Source organism: Abrus precatorius, unplaced genomic scaffold (assembly GCF_003935025.1).
Source record: "Abrus precatorius isolate BTA unplaced genomic scaffold, Abrus_2018 Scaffold6, whole genome shotgun sequence".
In the NCBI taxonomy this organism is placed as follows: domain Eukaryota; kingdom Viridiplantae; phylum Streptophyta; class Magnoliopsida; order Fabales; family Fabaceae; genus Abrus; species Abrus precatorius.
The window spans coordinates 17,930,129-17,950,528 of record NW_020874406.1 but is presented as its reverse complement, the minus strand read 5'-3'; the positions used below and the strand labels follow the sequence as shown (position 1 = coordinate 17,950,528).

At 36.2% G+C, this 20,400-nt stretch overlaps 1 protein-coding gene across 2 annotated transcripts in view; it reads right to left on the bottom strand.

The window, feature by feature from the left end:
• The window catches only part of LOC113869294 (transformation/transcription domain-associated protein), a 31,183-nt gene that overhangs the window by 3,162 nt on the left and 7,621 nt on the right, over positions 1-20,400 (bottom strand). Inside the window, exons 9-31 of one of the 2 annotated variants that reach the window (XM_027505551.1) lie at positions 20,087-20,155; positions 18,946-19,027; positions 18,218-18,270; positions 18,045-18,110; positions 16,737-17,969; positions 15,409-16,401; positions 14,979-15,314; positions 14,479-14,734; positions 14,162-14,384; positions 13,678-14,068; positions 13,551-13,589; positions 12,785-12,934; positions 12,487-12,708; positions 12,148-12,369; positions 9,804-10,451; positions 5,365-5,625; positions 4,932-5,279; positions 3,787-4,199; positions 3,280-3,709; positions 1,619-2,917; positions 1,031-1,291; positions 644-934; positions 78-563 (exon numbers count right to left, since the gene is read on the bottom strand). In XM_027505551.1, the coding sequence (XP_027361352.1) occupies positions 78-563; positions 644-934; positions 1,031-1,291; positions 1,619-2,917; positions 3,280-3,709; positions 3,787-4,199; positions 4,932-5,279; positions 5,365-5,625; positions 9,804-10,451; positions 12,148-12,369; positions 12,487-12,708; positions 12,785-12,934; positions 13,551-13,589; positions 13,678-14,068; positions 14,162-14,384; positions 14,479-14,734; positions 14,979-15,314; positions 15,409-16,401; positions 16,737-17,969; positions 18,045-18,110; positions 18,218-18,270; positions 18,946-19,027; positions 20,087-20,155 (8,772 nt within the window). Of the gene's footprint in view, positions 1-77; positions 564-643; positions 935-1,030; positions 1,292-1,618; positions 2,918-3,279; positions 3,710-3,786; positions 4,200-4,931; positions 5,280-5,364; positions 5,626-9,803; positions 10,452-12,147; positions 12,370-12,486; positions 12,709-12,784; positions 12,935-13,550; positions 13,590-13,677; positions 14,069-14,161; positions 14,385-14,478; positions 14,735-14,978; positions 15,315-15,408; positions 16,402-16,736; positions 17,970-18,044; positions 18,115-18,206; positions 18,271-18,945; positions 19,028-20,086; positions 20,156-20,400 lie in introns of both variants that reach the window. The other variant, XM_027505552.1, reaches the window with a different exon arrangement.

Genomic DNA, 20,400 nt, shown 5'->3' with positions numbered 1-20,400 from the left:
GAGACAGGATGGGGATGGTGAGATTGCACAGAATTACTGTTAAGCAACGCAACCTAAAAAATCTGAATGAAGATTACCTCAAGTTCACTAGCCAAATTAGCATGCTTGCCCCGAAGAGCCTCCATTATATCTTTTGCAGCATCAAAAGCACTGGTAGCTGAAGCCACAAAACCCAAAGCACCAGCCCGTCTTAAAGTATTCTGACCACCTTCATTGAGGTTTGCAGAACCTTGCTGCAAAGGTTGGTCATTTCCATTGTGTATGCTGCTTTCTGCACTTGTGGACCTTTCAGGTTCTTGCCCATGCGAGTTTCCACCATCATGAGATACAATTGCACCAGCAGGCTGGGAGCCTTGGTGGGCTTGAATATCAGATGGCAAGGTACTCCCACCTGGACCTTGTACTCTTGCATTTCCATCAGCCAACCCACCAAGAGAACCTGCACTAGCACCAGAAACACTTTGTTGTGTTCTTTGTTGAGCCATTGCTATTCTACCAAGTTCAGATTTATTGGCAACATCACGCCGTTCCAGCAAGTATGTGCGCAACCAATAATACAGAGCCTGAAATTCAGGAGAACACAGATAATTCAGGATCAACTTAATTTGCAATGAACAAATGTAATTATTCAAATAACAGTCACCTGAGGATACAGGGTTGCAATCTTCAAAAGAACAAGTTTGCAATGAGGAGCTTCTGTCCTCTGCAGGGAGAGCAAGAGCTGTGGAATCCAAGAGAGCCAAACCCAATGTGGTACTTGTTCATAGTACTTATCAAACGCCCTTCCAACAGGCTCATTAGGAGTATCAAAGCTAAGAAGATAAAGCACACGAGCTAGATGGCTTCTTGAATTGGACACACCAAATTTTATACCTTGCAAGAAGCAGCTGACAGCATATTCCAACCAAATCTCTTCATGAGTTTCTCTGTAAGCCTGTTTGGAGTAAAAGATAGTTGAGCAGTAGGCTCAAGTTGTAATACATAATAGTCATAGAAAGTAACAGCAATAAAAACAGACAAGATTGTTTACCATATCACAATAGTTTCCCCAGCTTATCCATCCCTTAGGCAAGTTTTTAAAAAGACTAATGGCATTTGAATAAGCATGATTAGCACTCTCAGAGTCATTCAATTTTAACAAGAAATCCCCTTTCAGGCGGAAAATTTCAGCCTTGTGCTTTGCAGGAAAATACTCAAGATTAGTACTGTTGATCAGATTAAGACCACTCGTAAGTTCTCCATTTGTTTCTAAATATGCCTTAGCCTGTTCAGTTATCTTAACAAATGCTTCCTGTAAATACATCAGAAAGACAGATCAGATAAAATCTGCACAAGTTCCATAATACCAGAGTATGATAATGCTACATGTCTATAGTAATACAAATCCGAATATTAAGAATATCTATGTATGTCACCATGTCTATAAGTACAAATACCATCCGGATTAATCAAAAAACAAAACTTGACATATGATGATGAGGTCAAAATATTATCAGAACAAATAAGGCTACCCCAAAATAGGTTCATATAATTCAAGATGATGTGAATAGATACTGACATAAAGGCAAATGAGATTCAATTCTCAAACCTTTTACTACAACAAAAGTGGTTACCATACCTGCACTTCCATGGTTGAATGGCCATATAATTTTTCAAGTATGGTGACGCAAACATCAAACAGGCCTTGCTTACGAGCAATGTGAGCAAGCCGGTTGACAGTCCAGGCTTTGTCACGGTAACCAAGGTGATGAAGAGCTGAATTTGTGGCACCAAAATCTTTGAAAGCATCAATGACAGCATTATACATTTCATTTCTCCACTGCAGCAAATCATACCAAACAGACATATTATCCCACTCATTTGGTGTTCTTAGTCTCCATGTCTCAAGGATGTCCTTCAGATCAGCATAAAGGTTTCCTTGCACACCAACCATTGAATTACCAGAGAGTTTATTTCCATTGGAAATATCCATTAGAATCCTAGCAGACTCTTGAACTTCAACTATCTGTTGGAATTGCTGCAGAAGAGGAATTCTAGAATGAACAGACATTTCAGGCAGCTGCCACCATTGTTCTAGAGCAAGATCAACACCTTTGCCTACCATATTCTCAGCATCCCCTACACCATTTGCATTTTTATCATGAAGAGCAAAGTATGCTTGAATTAGACGAAGTTTTGGAGTTTCTTCTACTTGAGCTTTAGGAATGACATGCTCCTTCATATATGTCCAATCAGGCAATTTCCAAAGACTGTCAAGCAGAATTTCATAATTCTCAACACTCTTGCCAAAGTCTGCCAGTGCATCCCATTGACTAAGTTGACTAGCACAGTATAACCATTGCTCTTCCCAAAGACACATCTCAGCCTTAGGTACAGTGTTGTTATACGTTCCTTGAGTTGCCTTCACCATGGCTTGGTAAAAGAGACTTTGAGCACGGTGCCAGTAACCATGCTGAACAAGAGAAAGCCCAGCCCTGGTTTCTGCAGTGACTGATCTCTTCTTCCACAGTCCACATCTCATATCCTCTTCATTGAGCAAACGATAAAGCTCAGCCAGAGACTCAGAACATTTGGAATCATTTGGGAACAGTGTAACATGACTTTCCAGCAAAGCCAGTGCAATGTGCCATGCATTATAAGTTTTCCCGATATATTTAATGAGCTCGCTTGGCATTCTGGGTTGAGGATGGCTCAACTGAAGCCCTTCTAATAGAGCTTGGACTACATTTGGTCTGCTGGCTTGCTGCCTCTTATGGTAATCTTTAGACAAAAGATTAATCATTGGTTTAGCAAGTGTCACTTGTTCTTCTTTGTGTAATGTAACCCAGACAATAGGAAATACCAAAACCCACAAATGGTATGCAACATTAGCATCTGTATGGGCTAACTCTCTCAATGGAATTAAAAGATCGGCCACCTGGAATAAAGGTAATCATTGTGTAAGTGGGAACATTAATTTGTGCACAATAGTTAATTATAAATTTATGACAGATGTCACAGATATAGTGATAGGACTGACGCCCTTCTCAACAATTTGTCAAACTCAAAATAATACGTCAAAAAAAATATTTAAGCATTTAAACAGTGGTTTTATTTTAACATATAAGTAGTTCTCCACATAGTACAATACATGCATGCCAATACTATATGGTGAGCAATTCTTAAAGTAATAAAATAACCAGGGCAGTTAAAGTATAAAAAAACAAGATATACAACCTCAATTATGATAGAAAATAATATTACTTAAAAACATTAATGATTAAATGTCAGTTAGTTTACCTGGAGTTTGCTCATGCTGTTAAGAAACTGAGCTTGCTTAAGCACAAGGGCCTCAAATGTTAGTGGAGCATCCTCAGCTCCTTCAGATACATCACTAACCTTCTGCGGCATCCCAGATGATTCCAGCAGAGAACTTGAAACCAGAAGTGGTTGAACCCTGGCAGAATTTGGAGCTAGTGTAATAGGTTTGTCCTCAACTAATATTGCCAAGAGAAGATCAAGGCCTTGTTTAAGCCAGAAGACATCACTCAAAGCCCCCCACTCTTGAATTTGGATAATGAATTGAAGCCTGGTAAAAAGAGTTTTCCCAAGAGACTCATGATAGAGAGAAAAAAATTTCATCCTAACTTCAGGATCTCTAGCTCGCAGACCAAGCATAAACAGCCTTTCCACCTTCTGGAAAACCTCTTGCCGTAAAGGTAAAGGGTACCTGGAAGTCATTAAAAAACAATCAAGATGGAATACAAATTAAGCATAGCAGAGATAAATTTAAGATGAATTACTTACTTATTTGAATCTGCACAAATTCCATAAAGAAGTTCAAGATATTTGCGGTCCCACTCTTCCAGAGAAACTGGTGGGAAATTTTGTTTATCAACTTGTGAAAGCTTCTGAAGAAAAGAAACTATTTCCTTAGGGGTGAGAAAGGAACTTGACATTACTGGAGTTCCTTGTTTATAGAAGTCATCTTCAATCCACCCTTTAATCACATCAAGTATGCAGAGAAGCACACTAGCATCAATACCTTTCTCTGAGAGTAAAGCATTTAATATTTGAGATGCAGATCGCTTGCACTCAGGAACAACCATCACTCTATCAGTGATAAGTTTCAAAATTGATTTTAAATTTGAAATAACTGCTCCAACATCAGACCCTTGACGAGAAGACGTGACTGCAGAATCCGGATCTGTTCTCTGACCCTAATAATGTAGGACAAATTCTTAAATTGAAAAAAAAAATTGAAACAGAAAAAATCAAGCATACTTGTTTAGATTTAAGCCTTAAACAAATCACACCATCAATTAGGCAAGATATCTTAATCACACTAGAATGCCCTTGATAGACTTAATTTAACATATCTATCATAGTCAGAGACTGTCAGACAAGTACAATCATACTAAAGTAACAGAGGCAGCAAAAGGGCACACAGAATGCCAGCATTGCTGGAAAGAACAAACATCAAGCTTTCTTTATTTTAAAGCCAACAACTATGTATCACCTTACTTACCCAAAGAAAAAGCAGGGCCGCAAGGTAGGTGTTTCTAACATACACCCAAGGAATTTTTATTTTCAAGCAGCATAAAGGTAAAGGCAGAAATTGGAAGGTATCCAAAAAAGAAATATATGAACTGACATACACATTTCCCTCTGGTTAAAATTAAGCATATGTATAGGGCCCATCATAAGCTTCTACTGACTCAGGTGATTAGAACTGATCACCTATCCTTTAGGAGATGATATCTCTTAAAATTAATGATGGACATAGTGTAAATATATCTGTGTTTACTGATTAGACACATTTCCCTTCTAAAACATATAATTCTATAATTCCTTTTGTTTCTAGTTTAATTTTTACATCAATAGAAATTTCATTATGTCATAGACTTTTGAAAAAATAACAAAAGAGTATATTAATTCAAAAGCCAACATACTTGTCTTAAATGAGAACCTGCCGATGAACCCATATCACGTTGCAGCCTTTGAAGAACGCGAACCAAAATTGAAGGATCAATGAAGTTCCTTTGCACCTCTGTCAAGGTTTTTATGACGAGCAATAGGAAACTAATTGAACTTGCATTATTATCATCAGTAGATGTTTGAGGAGCTGTAACAGTGGTAACATGCTTCTGTATCAAATCATCAAGCTTCTGGTACAACAACTTAACATCAGCAGGTGTTGTAGTGGCTTCTTGAGGAAAAGCAACAAAAATCATCTTCAACAATGAGCAAAAAGACTTGCCAGCATCTAAAAGTTTATGCTTGAAACATGGTTCAAGAATCTGGGAGCAAAAACAACTACATCACTACAAAAGTTGAATCATTTGCAAATAAGGCAACAAAGAAACAAAATGATGTTATGCCTACCTGAGAAATCTGGTTAATATTGTTCCTTATGAACAAGTGAGGCTGTTTCTCTAAAACTTTGTTCATGACATCCAAACCCTGTGCCAATGCAGTGGATGGGTCCTTTGCTTGAGATGGCTGTATACTGCTCAGAAGCTTTTCCAAGTAATTAAATTTTACATTTGCATTTGGCCACACCTCTAAAGCTTGTGAAAGTAGCTCCAAGGCTTGTTTGTACATGGCACTTGCTTCTTTGTCCTTAGGCTCTATGACCAAAGCAACCTAATCCCATAAACCAGAGTTTATTAATATCATCCTCAGAAACAGAATGTTTTAGAAGGGGTTGTTGAATATTCATTGAGAAACCTTCTATCATATCGTGCATATAAGGGAAGTGACAAGGAAGCATGAATGCAACAGAGGACATGTGGATTAAGAAAGTTTTAAAAATCATAAAACACAACACGGTTATAATGCAACATATAAATTTAATCTAAAATTAACACAATAAAAATCTTAAATAGCAAGAGACAATTCATGATTTAAAAATGAGCACAAGACATTGGGAGCAAAACAGAATGCTAGAATTAAAAAAGTAATAAACATAACATACATACAAAAATGCAACTAAAAGTACAAGAGATGTGTCAAACTGAGAGTACAAAAGCTCAACTATTATCTAGAAGTGTTTGTGCTCCTTAGGCAGGGGAATATTGCAATACTAACGGAGAAAATAATAGGTCATCCTTTGAACCATTAATCCATAAGACAAGCTACATAAACTCATAGTAGTCAATAGCAGCAATAGCGGCCGCAATCGCGGTGGAGCGGCCCTTTCCCGCGACGGAGACTGTGTCGCGTCGCGTTTCAACATAGCGGCCGTCACGCCGCGAATAGCAGCAAAAAAACTCCGAAAATAGCGGCTGGAGCGGCCGCTATCCCATCCTCCCACATTTCCGTTTTTGCCCCTCATCTTTTACCGTTAGGGCCCTTTAAGGGGGGCAATTTCGGAATTTTGACCCCCCCTTATATTTCTGAATCATCTTCTTCAACCCTAGCCTCCGTCTGCTCTCCTCTCTCCTCTGTTCTCGGTTCTCTCTCCTCTGTTCTTTGTTTTCCGGTCATCCTCTGTTCTCTGTACTCTGTTTTTCTGGTGAGGCTTCCACTTTGATTTTCCGGTCATCTTCTTCGTCTCCGGCGAGCTTCTAAGGTGACCCAAATTATTTTGGGTCATTTTCTTCATCTCTTGTCATCTTTTTCAAGGTCAGCACAACTTTTGACATCACTAAAATACTTTCCGGTCATCTTCTCCAACTCCGGCAGACTTCCGCGAACTTTTCGGTACTGAACAATTTTTTTTTTCCTTTATTTTTCTCTATTTTTTTTCTCTTCTCTGTTTTGATTCTTCTATTATTTTTTGTTCGAAATTTCAAAGCTTAAAGAAGAAGTAATGGCTACTCCTCCCAATCAGTCACAAGGAACCGGCTCTGTTTCAATTTCATCTTGTGCATTAGTGAAGCCTTCAGGAAATAATTTGGATATAGATTGGCAATGGAATAGTTTGAAAGACATAAATAATAAAAAGTCTGTTACTTGTGACTTTTGTGAAAAAACGACTACAGGTGGTATTACCCGAGCAGCTCATGAGAAAAGAGAATTGAAAAAGAGGTATATTTACTTCAGCATGATGAAGATGATGATGAGGAAAAAGAGGTACAAAAAATTCAAAATATTTGTAGTGGAAAACGACCTGCTACCTCAAGTGTTGCATCAGCTTATGTTAGTGGCTGTAATGCCACCAAAAAAGGAAAAAATATCAAGGGCCCATTGAATTTATTGTGGTTAAAAAGTCAAGAAACAAGCATCAAATTAGCAGAATCAAAAAGACAAACAAGTATAAATGATGCTTGTGTCAAAGAGGCAAGAGCAAGAACAATTCAATATATAGAGAGATTCCTTTGTAGGAATGGAATTGCTTTCAACATTGTGCACTCAAAAAGTTTCAAATTAATGGTTGAAGTTATTAGAAACTATGGTCCACATCTAAAGCCTCCTAGTTATCATGAGTGTAGAGTTCCTCTTCTTAAAAAGGAGTTAGAGTATACAAAGGAAATGTTGAGAAGTCATGAAGAAGAAAGAGAAAAATGTGGATGTTCAATTATGTCAGATGCGTGGACAGATAAAAAAAATAGAACATTGATCAATTTCTTAGTAAATTGTCCAACTGGTTCTATGTTTGTATAGAGCATTGATGCATCTGCTTATATAAAAACTAGAGAAAAGTTGTTTGAGCTCTTGGATAGCTTTGTTGAAGAGATTGGAGAGAGAAATGTTGTGCAAGTAGTTACTGATAATGGAAGTAAGAATTATTCTTAACTCTATATTAATATCAGTTTTTAATTATTTTATTAGTTTCTAATTTTAGACTATGCAATTTAATTTTAGATAAGTTGTTGCAAGCTAAAAGACCACATTTGTTTTGGACTCCATGCGCTGCACACTGTATTGACTTGATATTAGAAGACATTGAAAAAATACCTAAAGTCAAGAGAACAATCCAAAGGAAAGTTACTCTTGTGGGTTTTATTTATAATCACTCATTGACTTTGAACATTATGAAGAGGTTCACAAATAAAGCTAAATTGGTTAGATATGGAGTGACAAGGTTTGCCACAACATTTCTCACATTACAAAGGTTGCATAATAAAAAAAACCTTAGAAAAATGTTCACTTCCGATGAGTGGTTAAAGTCCAAACCAGCCAAAGAAGCTAAAGGAAAAAGGACAACAGACACTGTGCTTATCCCTTCTTTTTGGAATGATGTGGTTTTCAGTCTTAAGGCTATGGGGCCACTTGTGCAAGTTTTGAGACTTGTTGATAATGAAAGAAAGTCTGCAATGGGTTATATATATAAGGCAATTGATAGAGCTAAAGAAGATGGGAGTGTCAACTTCATCATCCATTACATGCTGCAGGTTATTATCTGAATCCTCAATTTTTTTATAGTAATAAACAAATTGAGAATGATCCTGAAGTTGTGGAGGGCTTGTATAAATGTATTGAGAGACTATGTACAAGTGAAGATAATGTAGACAATGCTACAATTCAATTGTCAACATATAGAAGAGCTGAAGGTCTCTTTGGTTTAAGTGGAGCAAAAAGATAAAGGGCTACAATGGCTACAATGGCTCCTGGTAAGAGATTTGTTTAATTTTTTTATTGTAATGTAATTATGTAAATATAACACAAAAGGTTAATAAGTTGATGCATAACTTGCAGCTGAATGATGGAAGAATTATGGAGTACTACACCACATTTACAAAACATTGCTATTAGAGTGTTGAGTTTGACTTGTAATTCGTCTGGATGTGAACGAAATTGGAATATTTTTGGGCACATAAGTAAATATCAAGTAACTACAATTTAAAGTTCTTATATTGAAAGTGCAAATCTAATATATTTTTTTTATGGTAAAATAGATTCATTCTAAAAAGAGAAGCAGACTTGAGCATCAAAGGTTTCAAGACTTAGTTTTTATTAAATATAACCAAGCTCTTAATGAACGTTTTGAATGTTCTGACATGGTGGATCCTATTATCTTAAAGGATGTTGATGATAGTAATAATTGGTTGCTAGAAGGAATAGTTGGAGATAATAAAGATGCTGTAGATAAATTAGTGTTTGATGATGATAACTTGACTTGGGGAGCTGTTGCTAATGCAATTGGGGCTAGTGAGCCTATAACTTACACTAGGCGACAAGCTAGATCAAAATCCAAAACAACTACAATTGCTTCTTCATCTAAATCTAAGGAAAAAGGGAAAGAAATTGTACAAGAAGAAGAATGTGATGAGGAAGACTCTGAAGAAGAGGAGGAGGAGGAAATTCTTTACAAAAGTAGTGATGAAAGTGAAAATGAAAAAGACATGGCAAATCTTGGAGATGAAGATGATGATAATTATTAAAATATTTGTATTTGAATTTAACACTTAGTATTTTTAAACATCTAAGCATTAGAGACTTAAATTTAGTTAGTTAAATTTATTTTTATATTTTGTTGTTACTTGTTATTGACATCTAAGCATATATATATGTGTGTGTAATTTAATTTATGAGTATATTTATAATACCTAAAATAGCGGTCATCCCGTTATCCGCTATGCTGCTATAGCATTTTTTAAGTCGGCCGCTTTGCGCTGCTATCCGGGATTGACTACTATGCATAAACTATAGGTCAGACTAGAATAAAAGAATGATAGTATGGCAGTTCAAGTATCAAACATAGTAAAATTCAAACTATAAGTTCGCAAGCTTTATGGAAAGTAACACCAATTTGCACATCCACAAAATTAAATATTGGATATAGTGACTTCCTAAATATAAAAATCACGCTATGAATTAACCAAGTGACATCAACACTATGCCAAAGGTAAAAAAAGCAAGTTAGAAGTAAGACTGACTCTGATAAGGAAATTGATAATCATTTCCTCCATTGCAGCATTTGGTTTAAATTCTTCATCAGGTTGACTGGCAGATCCTGGAGTCTCAATGCTAGTGATTGATGAAGGACCACCAGGTGACATGACACATAGGGGTTGCAGACCAGGTTCTGCTTTTACTCGCTTAGTTGTATCTTCAGGAAATGTGGACCCATCCACAGATCGCTTAGAATCAGCTGAGCTAGGATTAAAGACATCATTTATTTGGCTGGGTGCATCAGAATCAGTAACAACTTTCATCTCATTTTGTCTTTGCCTCTCCCAGTTAACAACTAATCCAGCAAGCTCAATGGCTAGACGTCTGTTCTCTGCTGTGGTATTATAAGGCAATCCAAGGCGACTAAGAGAATTCACCATCTGAGGAACAAACTGTGCTCTGCAGCTGTAGAAGAGATCTGAATGGCGGACAATAAGCTGGAATATGTGGATAAGATTCGGAATTGAATGACCTTCTTCGACAAGGATTTTCTTAGTGTATCTTATCCAAATAGGCATCCTAGAATCACCAAGGGGCAAACGTCGCGGCAATGCTGGCATCAGAATGTCAAGAGCCTGCTTGACTAACATTTTATTTTCTGGTTGGCAAGTTCTAAGAAGAGCGACAAAAACCTGCAGACATGAATCAGTGTTAGGGTGTGGTGCATCATCTCAATACAGATATATAAACACATTTTTCTTGGACTGAGATTTGGTGAATTGGATAAATTAACACAGAATAAAGACAGGATTTTTAAAGCACATACAGATTTTAGATAAAGCCAAAACTCCTCTCATTAGCTAGGCTCAGTAAGAAGTTTGTTCAATCTAGAAGTGATGAGAAGTTCTAGAAGTGAAAAATTTGTTCAAGCTCAGCCAAACACTCCTCACATCCAGATTTCCAAACACACACAGCGTGCATGCACATCTCGAACAAAAAAATGCTCTTAAACCCCCAAAGTAATTGTTTATTCCTATTTCTAGGTCAAATCCCAAAATTTTAGACTTAAAGTCCGCTTACTTATATATTCTTCAATGTGTTGTTAACCTATCAATTTGAGACTTCTTATTACCTAATAACAATAAATCAAAGAGTATATAAGCAAGAGGATTTCAAGCCTAAATTGCCAAAATCATTTTGGATAAATAAGTCATTCAAGTTTAAGGCCAATCACTTTCCCGCATTTTTGGATTGATCCTATATCAAAATCCTAATATGGTATTAGAGTCCAAATTAAAAAATAAATAAAAAAAGGAAAGGTCTAATTTCTTTTTTTTAAGAAGTCAAGCAAAAAAAATTATTAAACCTGTGACATAAAAAAAAAATTCAAGGAAAAGGAATACAAACTTAGACAGTTAAAAAAAAGAAAAAAGAACTTGAAGTAAAGACCCAAACTTTGAAGTATAAGCCCAGACTAAAATAAATAATTAAAATTTTAAGTCATAAGTCATAACTAGGCTTAAGCTAGTTAGACTTGGGGGAAAGAGATAGCCAATTAAAACATATTAGCTATATTTTGCAAGAAAACATCTAAACACTATACTTCCTTACATAATATTTTCCATTTAATGGTGCAAGCTCTGACTTCTAATTGGTTGTTAGGAGGGTGTATTTTATCAGCCACTTCATGGTCAATTTCACAGTAGGCATTGAAATTAAAAAATTATAGGAAATAAACCGAAATGATTAAAAGAAACTGCCTTTCTGTGATTAAAATATTCCACCTAATCTTACAGACAATAACTAACCGTGTTATTAGAGTATGTAATTGGCTTGCTGGATTTTGTAGATTCTGTCACATGTATTAATTGTGTTAGTTGGTGTATTTTTATCACATGCATTAATTGTAGCAGGCAAACTGTTAGATTGACAGACTATTAGAGCTGTTAAACTCTATTGTAACAGTCTCAGACATCCATTCCGGAGGGTGCATTTGGATAATTGCTTATTTAAGCATTTATTCAATAAGTTTTTTTTTGTTTATAATGACTTATATCATAAATTTAATTATAAAAATTATTAGAAAAAGCTGGAAAAAAGCAGGATCACAATGAATAGGTTGAAAACAACTTATGAGATAAGCTATATCATAAGTTGTTTTCACTAAATTATTCATACGTTCTTCCAAATAGGCCCCAACTCTGCTATAGTATAAGGATCCTACCAGGATCACAATGAATAGGTGTTCCAGCATGTACAGAAACTGATTGTAATTTGCAGTTCAAAATTCTCTAAGTACAAATTTGAATCTGTGTTCTCTTTCATTTTCCTCCATTTTCTCTAATATAACATTAGTAAAGAACATTGTAAAAGTCAATGTTTCCATACCTGGAGTATTATTTTTTCTGGGGCTTGATATGCCTCCAAGAAATGGCAAACATTCACAAATGCCCATTGTTTGCTTGCAGTGTCTTCACGCTTAAGATGATTCCACCCAAACTTTATCAATTCCTTCCTATGATGGACAAGATCATTCTGAAGATATTTAAGAAGTAAAGTGGCAAGTTGCAACAATTCTATTCTTAAAGGTTCGTCATACTCAGCAGAAACCTACACAAGAGGGACATAATGCATTGAGAGACATACATAAACTTAATAAACACTGAATCATGAAATTTTTTTTTAAAAAAAGAAACATATACAAAATTATACATACTAAGGATATACCTCTTCAGGAGGATCAAGAAGTTTATCAACAATTGTTTTTATTATAGGAGAATCAACAACTTCCCAGCTTTGACCATTTTGAAAGGCATGTGCAAGCATTGGAAGAATAAGCATTTGCATTACAATCACCAAATGGTCATGTCCAAGTTGTTTTGATTGGAAAAGGTTGAGAAAATGCAATAGAAGAGCCTTTTTCATGCTTGGTGGATAACCTTCTGCCACCTAAAATGAATAACAAAACCAAATATAAGAATGAATTCAAATCTAAACAGAAATTTCAAATCCAGTAATGAAGTACCTCAATAATGTAAAACTCCTTCAGGAATGTATAGTCGATTCGACTATGAAATAAGAATATGGTAAGTATATCAAAGAGAACATTCACTTCATTTTTGTCATGTCTCAAGTAATTCAAGAAGCATTTGACAAGCCATTTACTTTCCTTAACCTGCAATTTTGTAAGGACCATAACAAGTAGTTAACCAGCCACCTCAAAGTCAGACAAATTAATAAATGAACAGCTAAAATAGTTTAAATTTAAAAATATACTAAACCATGATGGATGAGACAACCAAGAAAAAACAAAGAAAAATAAAGTTCAGCATTTGAAAATTGAGGAAAATTTTCAAATATCACAAATAAAGAACATAACAGAAAACAGAGCAGTACAGGATATACCGATTGAAGTACAATTATAATGGAAAAAACTTTATGCAGATAATAGGCACAACATGCACATTCATTTTCTAATGACATAGTCATAGAGTAAGTGTGCAGTTGCAATGGTAGAACAGAAAAAAGACTTTAAATATAATTTAGCCTCATATTGTCAAAACAATTACAAATCTCTAGTTGCAGAATTCAGCAAACACTTCATTGCTGTTTGTCAAATCAAATGGTGCTGGTATGACCAGCATCTCAATTGCTGAAGATCACCAAACATGTCAACTCTCAAACAGTTGAGAATACAGAGCCCATCCCTCCAATTATTCTATACCCTAACAATTCCACTAGGTTAAAATAGATTGGGTTCACAAGCAAACACAGGTAAAATTGTTAAATATCTTCAGTATGTCATGAAATTGAAATTGTTCATGTAACCGCTGATACTGGAAACAAGAAAGCATAAAGTCATTCCTCAATCAACAATGATGATACAACACTAACTAAATTGAGCTTGCCAATACTTACTTGCACAAGGTTCAGCTCCTGTTCATTTTGCAATCGGGATATTCTTGCCGGTGACTTCCAAACAAGTACTAATGTATCAAAGACTGTACGATTATTTTGTAACCAACCAGGGATTAATTTGACAAGGGTTTTTATAAGTGCTAGTCCCTGAAAGTAAGCATCAGGCGTTGTATTGGGAGGAGGAGCAGGTGGATTAGCAGCATCAGTTGATGAAGCAATGGCACTTTCTTCACCTAATAAACCGGCATGCATACTTGTGGAAGCAGTAGCCATTGTCACATCAGATTTGGCCAGAAATTCAGAGAATGCACTTGCAAGTATCTTTTGTGGTGATTTTGCAAGTTCTTCTCTTAATGGCTGGCCAGCTTCTGAACGAATTATATACATGAAACTGAATTTACAGCAAACAAAATGAAAAAGAAATTATGTCAGCATCCATTTAAAGTTCACCATTCTAAATAAAAGTTCCCATTCTAAAACTTACCGCCTAAAATACTTTGGCTCACTTAATCGAGCAAGAAAATAATCAACTGCAAGGGGTGCATATCGATTTAAAAACTTTGTAAGAGGAGGACGATATGGACTATTGATTTCACTGTACACTTGACCAGGAGGAAGAGCTCCTTCCAAATCAATAATCAAGGTTACAAGTTCATCAAGAAACTTTGAAGCAGCAGGAGGAAGCAAGTGAAAAAGCTCAATTATAGCTGCAACAATAGAGAATGATGTATCAGTTCATATACAAACTAAGGAAGTTGCATTAGAAACACTTGCACTGAACAGTAAACATAGATGTAAAACCTGCAGCAATCTTTGGTTCTTCACCAGCCTTCCACGACTTTTGACTCTGTGCCAACTTTTCAGGCTCCAGCCACCTCTTTAGATGCTCTAAAAGTTTTCCACCCAAGGTAACATTAAACCAATTCGATAACAGTTCAAGCAGGCGGGCTAGGCCAAGTAGAAGAGGCATGCTGAGATTTTTTGTGTGCGCCAAATTGACCAATATAGGTCTAAGGCTGCTTTGTAGAAGTTCTTTGGGCATCTTTTGATTAATAACCTAGGTGACACAGTTGTAAATGAGGTTTAAAAATAATTCCAAGTCTACTAAAAGCATGCATGCAAAAATTAAAACCCACAGACAGACAAGGTAACGTAAAAGTATTATTTGTTTTTTAACATTACCGCCAGAACAATATAATAAGAAACTATTCTGGATAGAGAGGACCACATATCATTAGGGATATAACTGTACACATGTGATCAAACCAATGAAGAAACAGAAACTATACATAAATGTCAACCTGTCGCAGACCTTCCTTTGCAACAGCAACAATTTCTGGATTCCGACAGGTTAAAGACTTAAAAAACATTGAAATAATCTTGGCGCGCAATTCAGAGTGATTTGGAGTCTTAAAATCAGCCCATGCCATTGTTGTACAAAGCAGCTCAATGCAAGCTGTTCGAAGTTTAGTCAATGATGTCACCACTTTGGGGTTGATAAACTTAGCAACCCAAGCATTGTCATCAGATTCTGCAATTTGCAAGGCATCTTGCAGGAAGTTAACTAACTCTGGAGTCAACTTGAGAAGAGGAGGTCTCAATGCTAGGCAAAAATTCAATGCAGTAACAGTTCCAACCTACACAAGATATAATCAAGTAAACTAGTAAATGGATAAAAGCTCAAAGAAAAATCAAATAAACAGCCACCAAGAAAGATGGAATTAAGGATACCTGCTGATCAACAGTCTTTAACTTAAGTGGCCGCAAAATTAGAGGCTGAAGAAAAGGTTGATACAGTGGCTCTAGTAATTCGGACACTTCACTACCAGTCCTGCTGGCTAGAAGTGCAAGGCATGACTGTACATTCTTCCTCACAATGATAGATGCATTCTGGTTGAACAACTCCTGAGTAAGAAAATCAACCACTCCTTGAAAGCTTTGTTTCCGTGCCTCGCTATTTGCTTCATCAGCATTATTTACCACTCGAAGAACTTGAGTGAGCACTTGACTTGTCTCTTCCTGCTCCTTGCTAGCATAAATGGGAAGCTTTTTAAGGACATATATCAGCCCACGCACAATTCTTACTTGAAAAAGGCAGAGAGTCTCAACAGTGACCTTTCCAACCAAAGCACCAAGTCCCATGACACCACCCATTTGTGCTTGCCATGTAAGTCCATAACAACAATGCAGTAGACGGGGCAACAGTTGTTCAAATACAGGAACCCGAACACTAGGAGGTGGAGAATATACAGGGTTCATTGATGGACTAGAGACAATCATAGGTGTACCTGGCCCTCTGGACATAATGAAGTCAGTATGTTTTGAACGAGCTAGGAATACAAGTGTTTCTGCAAACACATTTAACGCACCAAGAGCAGCTTTGGCATGGAGCCTGTTTTCATCTGCAAGTACATCAACTAAAGCATCCAAAAATATTAGAGGGTCCAGCTCCTTCAGATTTGAACAAGCACTAGTTTTTGGCCTAGAACCAGCATGAAAATTACTTGAGAGTGATGAACCCCCAAGTGCAGTTGCTGATACATTGCTGAATGAAGAATCAATGTGAAATATCACCGCAAAATGGCGACATATGTTGACAACAAAATCATCAGTGGGATCTGTGAGATCTGGCTCACCATTGGCAGCAATGATAGTCATTAAAAGAATCTTGAAAACAGACTTCTCAGCCAAAAGTTGAGTCTTTGTCTTTACACCCAAGTCAGCCTGAAAATGAGGTGTTATATATTATTGCAGAAACAAAAAATATACCATAACATAAACTCATCAAATAAATGCAAGTACTGAGAGTAAAATATCAGACAGGACAAGACCAGTTGAAGAGACCACCCAACAAGCTAAGGCAGAAAGAATGAGATGGAGCAAAAAAGACTGATGGTAATGAACTGTGGCAGAATTTTTAATAAGTTGATTAGACTGTTCATAGAGGAGTGATCCATAAAGATGGTGAAGCCAAAAGTTATTTATTTCTACACATTAACCAAAAGTGAAGTATAAAATTTTATAGGATATCAAAAGTACTAAAACAACAACAAACTAACCTTTACATCTGTTGACTCAGACCTGCGTGAAGATTGATTAACTGTAGAAACTAGTAATGCAGATAGCTGCTTGGAAGTACACCCCTCATCCGCAACAGTTCCAGGCAAATTGAGCTGAGATGATAAGCAGACACGAAGGAACTTTAGAGCCTGCTTCCGATAGAAAGCATCCATGCCACAATTTTTGTTCATCACAGCTTCCACAGCCAGATTTATGCATCGATCAAGTGGCACCAAGAATGGAGTTGCAGGCTCAAATGTCAAAATCAGGCGAAGCCCATGCTCAGGATTCTCCTTACACTCAAGTGCCAGAGGCTCTTTGAGAAATCGTCTGTTTCGGCCTCCTAACTTGCCAAGAAGCTGCAATGCTTTTGCACCCCAGGAATAGGGAGCAGGTCTTAAGTGCGACCACAAGGCCAGAATCACCTCAGACATAACATTAGCCATACTAGGCTCAAGGAAATCAGGATTTAAACTATCAACCCAAAACTCAAGTGTTCGTAAGCCAAGACTCACTAATTCATCACTTCCATTAAGACATAATACCAAAGGCTTCATAAGACGCGACAGGTATGGCAACAGAGAGCTCAAGCGAGCAGGTAAGGTCAAGCAGAGCTCCAATAAAAGATCTCTCATATCTTCCCCAGTTGGCCCTTCCAGCATAGCCAGCAGCATATTGAGGCAGGGCTGCAACATAGGGATCAAATCTCGGAGCAAAAGTTCATATTTGCACCCTGAAAGTGCCTTGAACATTGTCCGAAGCAACTGCATGTAACCAAGAGGTCTTTCAACTTCAATAGCATTTTTCATGCAATATTCCATTATAACAGGCACATGAGGCTGCAAAATCCGCTCAAAATCAGAAGGTGCTTTAGCAACAGCACCAAATATAAACCGAAAGAGATGTAAAACCAGTTTTGCTGCAGGTGAATCTGGTTGCTTCAAGACATCAAGTTTGCTGCTCACAAGAAAATTAACAAGCACATCGGCAAATGGTCGGTACACTTTTGGGGCTGCAAGAAGAGTAGAGAATATATGGACCAGTTGAGTGTTAGAGATCATGCACTCAAAAAGCTCAGGCATACACACAGAGAACATATCCATAAGATCTCTAGGTTCCATGATGGCCAAAATCTGTGAGAACAGATGCAGCATTTCCCTCTCCTCATCCTTCTCCTTGAAAAGTGCTAAGCAATGAACACCACTTTTTAAAACACCAGAAGCTTTGCATACCTACACAACACTCTCAAGTCAACACAGATATTATTAAACTAACAAAGATGTTAAAGTTAAGTCTATCTGCAGTACCTCATCTTCTCGCATGCCCCTCACTGCTTGAGGTGGTGATAAATTAGAAGATGGTGAGACAAGCACCTGTATCATTCCATGGATAGGGAAAATCTCATACATGAGAAACATAATATGGGAGGGCAGGGGTGGCAAATCCACAAGCAGAACTTATTATATCAAGGATTCAATACCTGAGGTCTAGGAGAATGTGCATGAGTGATGCTCCATATGATGGTCTTCATTCCTGAAAGTTACAAAAAGGAATAAAAAAACAGATAATTAAAAAGTATATTTATTGGTCATAAAATTGTGGAAGGGAGAGGGGCAATAAAAGTAGATGAATGCATGCAAGCTACTTTTAAAAAACAAAGATAAGAAGTGATAATGAATCCAATTCAACCAGTGAATCTGACCAAGACCCAAACCAAACTGAAAAACACAAGCTGATTCCAATAATCAGGTTAAATTAATAAAGAAATGCAGCATGACCATGATAAGATTGGGTATATGATCATGTACTCTCAAATCCAATAAACATGATCCAACCCAAACAACCTTAATTTTTTTTCCTACTTTTTTTACAATTATTTCCGTTGTATTTGAATTTTTTACTAATACTGTTTAAAAAATTAAGCAACTATATAAATATATGTATAACATAGAGATTTAAATGCTACTTAAATTTTTTATAAATATCTTAATTTAATAAATATTATATGTATAGATGCAAAACAATGACCCAATGCAATCCAACTAGAGTTTAATCAGACTGGGTTAGTTAAAAAAACTTTAGGCAGACCCAATCCAACTCAATTAAATTTAATCAAATAAGATTCCATTTTATGACAAAACCAACTCACTCAACCTGTAATCACCCTATGAAGTATGAACTACAAACGGTTTAGGGAAATAAAATTACCCATAACTAATGTCTTAATCAGATGTTTGCAATCATTAACTTCCTTTGAATGTTCTACAGGAACCTGCAAAGCCAAAACTGCCTGCAAAGTATAGATGGGCCAGAATCAGACAAAGCAAAGCTCAAATAACAGTCTAATCATGCAGAATTGAAAACGATAGTAGTAGTATTTTAACTCAAAGATATGCACATCAAGCAATAAAACATGAGATATATTAAGTCAAAACAGGGAGTATGTCATACACAGTAAAATTACAATTAGAACTGCATAATCAAGTTTTAGCTGAAAAAATAATTGAACCATTTTAAGTTCAAGAACAAAAATAATGAAGCAAAAAAGTTTGTTACAAAGAGTTTTTATCAACATAACAACCAGTCGTATGAAATTGCTGAAATCTAATATGCCAAAAGTTGGTAACCGGGAATCATGTTATTGTTAAAGTAAAGTAGAATTAAATCCTCTCTCTTTTATAGAAAAATATTTCACTGCAAAATATAAGCAAGGCAGATAAAATATCATCTTAAAACAGACTGAGTCTCAGGCAGGAACAGTAGTTTTTTCATATCAACAACACGCTAGAGAGAAATAAAGAGTAGTATTATACAAGATCTTGCATTTTGGCACATGAAGAAAGCAAAAGAGAAGAGAAGAGATGAACAATTAAGGTAGGGAAGACCAAAGAAAACTATGGGTCAAACCATTAAGAAGGATTTAGAGGTAAATACGTAAATTTTGCACTTAATACATGACAAGTTTATGGCATCATATAATCTTCGTAGCTAATCCCACCAAGTAGGAAAAGGCTTAGTTGTTGTTGTTGATGATAAAGTATTCCTAGAATTAGAGTTCATAGAGAATGATGATAAAGTTCGGAATTCATTGTCCTCACTTAATTTCAACTGTAATTGCTAATCAATAATAAGTAGTTTCTTTCATTATTGTCTAAAATAACTCAAGCCAGATAGTGTTTACCGTTCCTTACTTCTTTCCTTTCTCTACTTTTCTTTCCACAAAATCGAAAACATATTATAAAGTAAAGCAAATAATGACAATCTGAAACCAAGTCATGTTAGAAGATAAACATCCAAGTGCGATAATATAGCCTGACAAAGAATCTCAAACAAAAGTTTTTCTGACAACCTGCACAGGGAGTTCAAGCTTTGATCTCAAGGTAGCACGATCCTTTCCTTCCTCACCTTCTTCCAAAAGCTATAAAAAAAATAACAATAAATTATATTATTGACATGTTATGAAAAAAAAAACATGGCAAAACTAATAGCATTTCAATTATAAAAGTAAAGCACAATACATTGTAGACATTGCAAAATTAATTAGAGATAATCAGCCACCAGAGCAAAAAGCTCAGGTGGGTAACCAGACTCCACCAGATATCCGAAAAACCAAAAACATAGAGGTAATTTGCCAAGTGGCCTCAGTTTGGTATAAATTGACGG